Source organism: Myotis nattereri, assembly GCF_964212035.1.
Source record: "Myotis nattereri genome assembly, chromosome: 3".
NCBI classification, from domain to species: Eukaryota; Metazoa; Chordata; class Mammalia; order Chiroptera; family Vespertilionidae; genus Myotis; species Myotis nattereri.
In genome coordinates, this window is record NC_138077.1 from 203,106,556 (window position 1) to 203,114,975 (window position 8,420).

An 8,420-nucleotide genomic window follows, 5' to 3' on the forward strand; every position below is an offset into this window, starting at 1 on the left:
TACGGAACACAAGTACCCAGAAAGAGAGATGAGCCAGACGCAGGAACCCCACGCTTCTTGGGTTTGGCAAGTAAGGCCCTCAGCACTTTCTGACCACTCCTTTTCAGCCTTCCACGTCGGTTACTAGAGTAACTACCATGAACTTATCTTGTCCCTATTTTAAAAATAATAAATAAGATTCAGACACCAATTGAATGCTTCATCCCCTCTAGTCACACATATTCAACCCTTCAGGTTTTTGTTAGCTGGTCGACACTCTCTGTAGAATGCCTTTTCCCTGACAGCAGTAGGGACCTGAGGTAGGCAGCCTCTAAAATGGTTCTCAATAGCCCTGCCTCCAGGCACTCATGCCCTTGGGTTGGCCCTAACAACTAAGGAAGGTAATAGGCAAAGATAATGGATGCCACTTCTGAGATGAGGTCACTGTGACTTCCACCTTGCCTAAGTGTGTGCCGTCTTTGCTCTGATGCGAGCAGCCATGTTGTGAGCTGACGACGGAGCGCAAGGAGTTAAATTCTCTGGCCAACAATCAGTGAGTGAGCTTGGAAGTGGCTCTGAAGCCGGCCAACAGTCATGTGACTAAGCTTAGAGAGACACTCTCCCAGCCGAGCCCTAGGATGTCGGCAGCCCTGGTTGACACTTTGATGGCAGCCCTGTGAGACCCTGAGCCAGGGACTCAGTCAGCTAAGCTAGGCCTGGATTCCTGACCCACAGAAACAGTGAGGTTATAAATGTTTGTTCTTTTAAGCTGATAAACTTTAGAGTAATTTGTTACACAGCAATAGATAACTAAGAGAGACTCACTCATCGCTAATGCCCTGAGTAAACATGTTTCTTTCTCTTTATTTTCCCTTCCTTTAGCACATCATAATTAAATGGCATATAGCTATCTCATTCTATACTTGGCCAGCTTTGTGCACCCGAAGCTCTCGGAATAGCCCAAATCCACCTTTCTCAGCATCCAATTTGTCTGGCATTATCACTGGAGCCACTGGGGAAGAGAAGCTTTCATCAGTGGTGGCATCTGATGTGCTTCTCATTATCCTCTCTGCTGTCTCCTCCTCTGCAGAACTACTCAGCAGTGAAATTAAAACATTTGTTAACTTCATTGCTCAGCAGTGACGCTAGGGTGACCATCTGGGAAGAGAAGGAGGGGTGGGCTGCTGAAAGGGCCAGGAGGGAGCAGTGAGTTGCCTGGATGGCCCTGCTCTCTGCTCTTTCTTCCAGAACCTACTGGGGACCAGTACCAGAGCCAGCATTCATAAACTGTTACTCCACCAGTCCCCTGCACTGCCTGGGGCTCCACAGTGGAGTGAGCTCTTTTCTGAAATAGTGTGTCTGCCTCAACAGAAGGGTGTCACATATTGCTACAGGCTGGGGCTCATTGATTGCTACCATGTAACAGACTCCAAGACATGAACCCAAACAGAGTTCTGTTCTTTAGCCAAACATTTGGCACTCCTTTGATTCTTAGTGTTAAAGGTACTATACCTTAGTAAATTCATATAAATTCACAGTCACATGTGTAACCAAAGCATTTTTATGTGAGTACAGTAAAGACGAGACAGTTTCCTTTCTCTCAATTATATGTGATAAAACATTTAATCTTCCCCTTACACAATTCTTTTAACTGAATTTACTTGTTTTCCCAACTGTTAGCCTTCAGGTTTGTTTGGGTTACACTATATTCTTATTTGCTCATGGCACCCCTAAATGCTGAGAGCAGTCATGATACAGACCACCCCCGACTGTGCACATGTGCCATCTCCTTTCTCCACACATCAGTCCCAGGAGCATGATCAAGACCAGTTAAATGAGTCAGAGAGGTGAAGTCACCCACCCAACGTCACATGGCAAGTGAGTAGAGGAGTCTGGAAAAAAACAACACTGAGCTCACTGACCTGGCACCCTCTTTACCCAGTTCCACCTCCCAGATTTTGAGTGTGACCAAATCCATTTAGACTGGATTCTACTGGACTTCCAGATTCAACATCACTGTGAACACTGTGCAGTAGTATCTAGACAACCTGCAGCATTCCGCTTGGTCTCAATGATTAGTAGAGATTGGTACATAGTAGGTGCTTAATAAATGCTTACCTGAATGAAATTTCCTTGCTACAACACCACTAGCCCTTCTGTCTATGCAGCATATCTTAGACTGGATAATTAGCACAGAGGAGATCTGGGGGAAAAACGTATTTTCATCTCTCATAGACCTACAAAGTAAATCCTATTAACTCACTTTTCAAGAGGGTCAGCCTACTCTGTCAGTGACCGGTCCACACAGCACAGACCTGCACTTTCTGACAAACCTCCAAAGCAGTGATGTGGCTGAAACATTAGATTCTCACAGGTAACAAGACTTGTTTGCCTTTGAAACAAAGCTGAAGGAGAAAAAAATGCTACTACATTCTCAGTTTTGGGAGTCTTTCCAGAACGTTAGGTGAAAAGTGGCTCAAACAGCAAGGAAATCAATAGTAGAAAGGGAATCTCTTTATTCTAGTGAAAGGCTCACTTTGCTATACACACAATTAAGAAGACAATGAAACGTTCTAGTGTAAAAGCTGAAAAAAAGCCTGAGTTTGCCTTTAAATAAAGATTTTACTACGCTCAGCCAGAAAGCCTCGTAGGTCAGTTCCTGCTTTTTCTAATGGGTAGGGGACGGAACACAAAGACGGGCAGAAGACGCATCCTCATCCCAGCACCCAACGCACTTCTCCGTAATCAGTGTTGGCTTTGGTTTCACATAATTCAAACAACCCGCCCTCCTCTCATGTTGCCGCAATCATGGCTCAGGGAATGGCTTTGCCACCTTTCATCATTTACCTCAGGAAATAAAATAATCAGGACACTGGTTCATGGTGTCCTTCCTAAACTCAATCCAGGCCAGCTCCGCAGCCTGGATCTGTTTCTCAGGAAAGGTACAGGCTGGTCCACCTCAACCAGAACATCACTCATAAGCCTTAAATCAAGTCTTACAATGACACATCTAAGGATAAATTAATTTTTAAATACATTTCAGAGAGGAAGGGAGAGATAGAAACATCAATGATGAGAATCACTGATAGGCTGCTTCCTGCACACCCCCTACTGGGGATCAAGCCCACAACCCAGGCATGTGCCCTGTCCAGGAATCCAACTGTGACCTCCTGGTTCATAGGTCGACACTCAACCACTGAGCCACGCCAGCCAGTCCAAGGATTAAACACTGATGTCTTACAGTTTGGTGGCTTCTGTGTATATTCCCCCCCAAATCACACGAGGCAGATTTCTTTGCTTTTAGGACATCCTATAAGGATAGGATCTAGTCTTAGGTTTGTTTTCCTAGCAACCAGCTCAATGTCTGACACATACCAGTTGCTCAGTAAATATCTGCTGAATCAAGAGGAAAGCAAAGAGTAACCCTTGGGAAAAATGGATATTCAGTGACCCCTCAAAAGTTTAAGAAATGTCAGCAGAGACACTGACATCTGCCATCAGACACTAAGAATTCTGTGAGCCATTAATTTTCCAGCAGTGCTTCTCCAATGTGGTTGAGAGATACCAAACAGCATCCCACAGGGAAGTTGTTAAAGAGGGAGGTGTCCAAGTTCTACCACAACCTAGGAATCAGCCTCCCTGGAAATGTGGTCTGGAGGTGTACATTTTAACAAGCCCTCAGTGATTTTTATATACACTGAACTGTTGTAGAGGTGGCGGCCTTGTATGAGACACTACACCTGCAGACCAGGAAGCTACTTCCAAGATGGGAATGGCACCTATTTGAAAACATGACTCGCAAATTATTCCTAAAGTGACAGCAAACCATCTCGTGTGGAGTAAATGACCGTGGGACCAGGATATGAAAGGCATGAGGTGAAGTTGGTATATTATGAATGCGGCACAGTAAATAGAACAGTGTGTACAAATATTAGCCATTATGTTCACAACATATAAAATGTATCTAATTAAACAATTATGAATCTATTTTGTGCCCTAGAAATGTTTTTGGGGAAAGATGGTAAAAATGTCATTGGAGCTAAGATGAAAATGTTTTGTTTTGGAAAAAGAAAAAAAAAGGCATGAGGTGAAAAGGGGGTTTTAAGATCAACTATGTCTAAAAAGGCTGTGTTAATGTATAACAAACAACAGTTACACCTACTGAGTCCTTTTATGTGCCTGGCATTTTAGTATGACTTTCATATAAATAACCTTAATTTCACCAAGATTCTGAGATATAGGTGGTAACATTCCCATTTTACCAATTAGAAAATAAAGGCTTAGTCAGCGGTTCTCAACCTGTGGGTCGCGACCCCTTTGGGGGGTCGAACGACCCTTTCACAGGGGGTCACCTAAGACCATCGGAAAACACATATATAATTACATATTGTTTTTGTGGTTAATCACTATGCTTTAATTATGTTCAATTTGTAACAATGAAATTGAGGGTCACCACAACATGAGGAACTGTATTAAAGGGTAGCGGCATTAGGAAGGTTGAGAACCAATGGCTTAGATGAAGTTGCTCAAGGTCACAGGCTAGCAGCGCTGGATAAACTGCATATCCATACAATGGACACTGCTCAGCAGTAAAAAGGAATGAACATGCAACCTCAAAATAAGTATGCTGAGTGAAAGAAGCCAGACCAAAGGAATTCAGACTATATGACTCCATTTCTAGAGTATTCTAGAAAATGCAAATTAACTACAGTGGCAGAAAGCAGATCAGTGCTACCTGGTCATAGGCGAGTGGAAGGAGGAGGAGGGAGGGGTTACCAAGGGAACTAAAACTTTTAGAAGTGGCAGGCTCTTCACTATCTTGATTGTATAGTGATGGTTCCAGGTTTCAAGAATTGTCAAACCGCATACTTTAATAACTAGTATGTGCAGTTTACTATATGTTAATCATACCTCAATAAAGCTGTCTAAAAGCAAGTAAAAAGAGAGAGAAGTGCAGGGCCGAAGAAAGCAGTACCTCCCTAACGCTCTATTTTATTTAATTTAATCTTATGTTCCTGAAGTATCTTTTTCCTTTTTCTTTCTGCAGCAGGAAGATTTATTACAGAATATAACAGAATCAATTTTAAATACAACCACCAAATGGTGTGTAGAGCTCTTACTCTAACCTCTAAAACCGAGGAAGTAATAACATAAGCCTATAATGATCGCCAGCAGTGATTCGGTGTTCTTTCAAAGTACCAGTAATGCTATTGCCATCAAAAGATTAGGACAAGAATTGGAGGGGAAAATATTAAATGAGTCCATAACTGTAAATATTTTGAGCACCTTTTATGTGCCAGATACTTTTAGGCACCAGTGAGAGGGAAAAAATGCATTAAGACACAATTCAAGGAAGTATAGAGGTATCATTAATCATTTCAGTATTCCTGACTAAGGGATGACGTTGCTCTCTGCATCCAAACTTAAGAGAGGAAGCCTTAAGAGAAAAAGCAAAGAGGTATGACTATAGCTCGCTATCAAAGTAAGAAACTAGTGATAAAATGATGCATTAAACAGTTAAGAGAACATCCAAGTGCAAAAACATAAAACCATAATGTCCTTCAGCATAACTGGTTCAAAGTATACCCAGGTTTTATAACTTGAACCCTCCCTAAGAGAGTCCTCAGGGTTAGCCCAGTCTTGTAAATAGTTTATCTGTTAAGAAAATAATTTAGAGCCAACTGTTGATTAACCATGGTTAAAATAAGTACTTGACCTTGACTTTGTGTTTGTTTTTTTTAAAATTTACTATGCATCAGGGATACATTTAAATATTAGAAGGCATTTATTTATTGGATTAATAGTAACTAACAAAAACCAAACGCCTACAGCAGCATGGGAGACCTCACAACACTGCCCACCAATCGGATGAGGAAGCCTGGGGGGCAGTGCCCTCTCCTCTGCCAGCGCCTCTGGGAAGGGAGGGCTGAGGAAAGGGGAAGCAAGGGGAGTTCCAAAGTGGCCCTGGGATCAATCCTGCAAGGTTGTGAGGAATTGGGTTGTGAGGGATCCTGTCGGTGGGTGTGTGTCTCACTGAGAATTGAAGAAAAAAAAGTCGGCTAAGAAACAGAGCCTGATTACCATTTGGCAGCTTTTTGTCAGTTAATTCCTGAACATTTACACATACACTAGAGGCATGATGCACGAATTGATGCAAGAGTAGGCCTTCCTTTCCCCGGCTGCCAGCACCGGCTCTGGCACTGGGGACCTGGTCTTCCCTTGCAGCCCCGCAGTCCCAGCTTCGTCTGGAAGGTCGTCTGGTCTAATTACGCTTTTATTATTATAGATAGATGATATACACACAGCACTTTTACTCTTTGGGAGGCAGTATTAACTCAACATGTATGAGAACAGCTCAAAGTTAGAATGCTTAGTTTGAATTCTTGCTCAGTCTCACAAGCTCTGTGACTTGGCCAAGTTACAGCATCTCCTTAAGATAGTTTCCTCATCCATAAAACAAGGCTAAAAAATACCATAGTATCCACCTTGATGATTTTTGTGAGGATTAAATGAGATAACACATGCTCCAAACATAGCATACTAGATGTTCAATAAATGTCCACCATTCTTGTTTGGATAGCTGAAAATGGCCACTGTAGTCCTAAACATTGGATACAATTTACCAGGTAAGTTTATATTACATCCTTTTTGTACCGGAGGGAATGTTATAATCACTTAAGAATCAAAATTAGTTATAAGGTGGGATTCACCTGTTAATCAAAATACAATTTTGTTTTGAAAGTATCTTGCCTAATACTTTTGCAACACTACCCTTTAGGGAATAAATGTAAAAAAAATAGTTTGAAAAAATTGAAACTCTGGGGGATTTTGCATTTTCACATTTCTGTCCTAAGTTAGAAGTGGATCTGGTACCCTGAGAACACGAAACTAGCAAGTAAGACTCAGTACCTACCTCCTTCTGTATACCTTTAATTTCTGAACATTCTTCTAGTTTTTTTAAAACATCCTGGGTAACCAAGAGTGCGTCAGAGAAGATACTTTCATTTTCTAGAAGAAAATTCATCTGGGAGTGTTTTGTCTCATACTCTGAATGTAAAACAAAATAAAAAAAATCAGTGATTCATTACTTGAAATGATTTTTAAAAGTTTAAGCTGAGAAGCTTCAGGTCATAGACTGCATTTGTGAGTAATGCAGCACACCAGTAATGAGCAATGAATAGAAAACTGTGTCTCTAACATCTTCCTTCTTTGTGCCATCCTCATCCTGGTTAAAGTAATGGGAAGTATAAAAAATGGTGCACTGTTATTCCAATACTGCTTTTCTGCTCTGTAGTTCAGCTTCAGATTTTCAACACTCACAAACACAGATACTTTTACAAGAAGAATGCCCTGGTAGGAGTAATGTATTGATTTTTATATCCTATCTAACAGTGGTCTTTGGTAAATTTATCAATGAAACAAAAAAATTCATAAAGGTCATTGAATCCAGTAACTGATGACAGGAGGATAGATTACAAAACAACTATTACACGTGCATTACCTGGTTCTGTGCTGGCCTCCTTTGCCTCACTGAAGGCTTGTACAACAGGGGAGGAAGGACAGACTTCCGCAGTGAGAGGAGTCTCCACTGGCGCGCCTGCATCCCCCTGAAGCTCCTGGGCAGGGGAAGGACCCACACTCATCTCTTGTGCAACCGTAGGGACAGCTTCCTGCGTCTCGGCCTTCACCGGGGTGGAACCCTCCCGGGGAGGAGGAGGCTCTCCCGCACCCTCTGAAGAAAGGATTTCTACTTCAGGCTTCTCCGACTCTTTCCTGAATGACTCCAAGGGTGGCACGGAGACATCCCTCACCACCTGACCCTGGACAGAGCAGTTTACAAGGCTACTCAGAAGATTTTTACAACTAACAGCCACGTCAAACATCTGGAGGCTGTCGGCTAAAGAGATGATTTTGGAGAAGTTGTGCTTGCCCACAGGAAGTTTGCCAGTGTACATCATCTCTAACAAGAGGGCGAACTCCTCGGGGCTCACCACGGACGCATCGATGGAGATGGTGTCTGTGTTGTCTAGCAGGGTTTTGAAGAGGAGGCTGGCAGCGGCCAGGACAAGTTTGTGGGCCTTGAAGTAAATGGTCCCAATGGAAATGGTGCAGTCACAGAACTGCTGCTCCTTGCACAGTGTGTAGAGCTGCTGGAGCAGCTGCCGGCTGTAGTTGGGGAGCTCCATCGGATCGGCTCTGCCGCGAGCCGTCTCTTCCTCTTCTTCCAGAACCCGCTTTGTGAGGATCAGCACTAGATCCTAGAGAAACCCCAAAAGGCCATGTTAATACTTCACAACACACAGGGAAGTGCCTTGAATGAAATATTAAAACAAAACCAATAAAAAGGCAATTCATTCATTCATTAACAAACGTTGCGTAATATGAAGGGGCACTGAGCCAGGTATACAAAATGAATAGTGCTGATAACTGTCATGTGTTTA

At 42.6% G+C, this 8,420-nt stretch overlaps 1 protein-coding gene across 1 annotated transcript in view; it reads right to left on the reverse strand.

Moving 5' to 3' along the window:
* ZBTB40 (zinc finger and BTB domain containing 40) overlaps positions 1–8,165 on the reverse strand; it is a gene marked incomplete at its 5' end in the record, with an annotated part of 32,780 nt that extends 24,615 nt beyond the window's left edge. The window contains 2 exons of the mRNA XM_081085515.1: positions 6,893–7,026; positions 7,481–8,165. Coding sequence (XP_080941641.1) covers positions 6,893–7,026; positions 7,481–8,165 — 819 coding nt within the window. The remainder of the gene's footprint in view (positions 1–6,892; positions 7,027–7,480) is intronic.
* Positions 8,166–8,420: the final 255 nt, after the last annotated feature.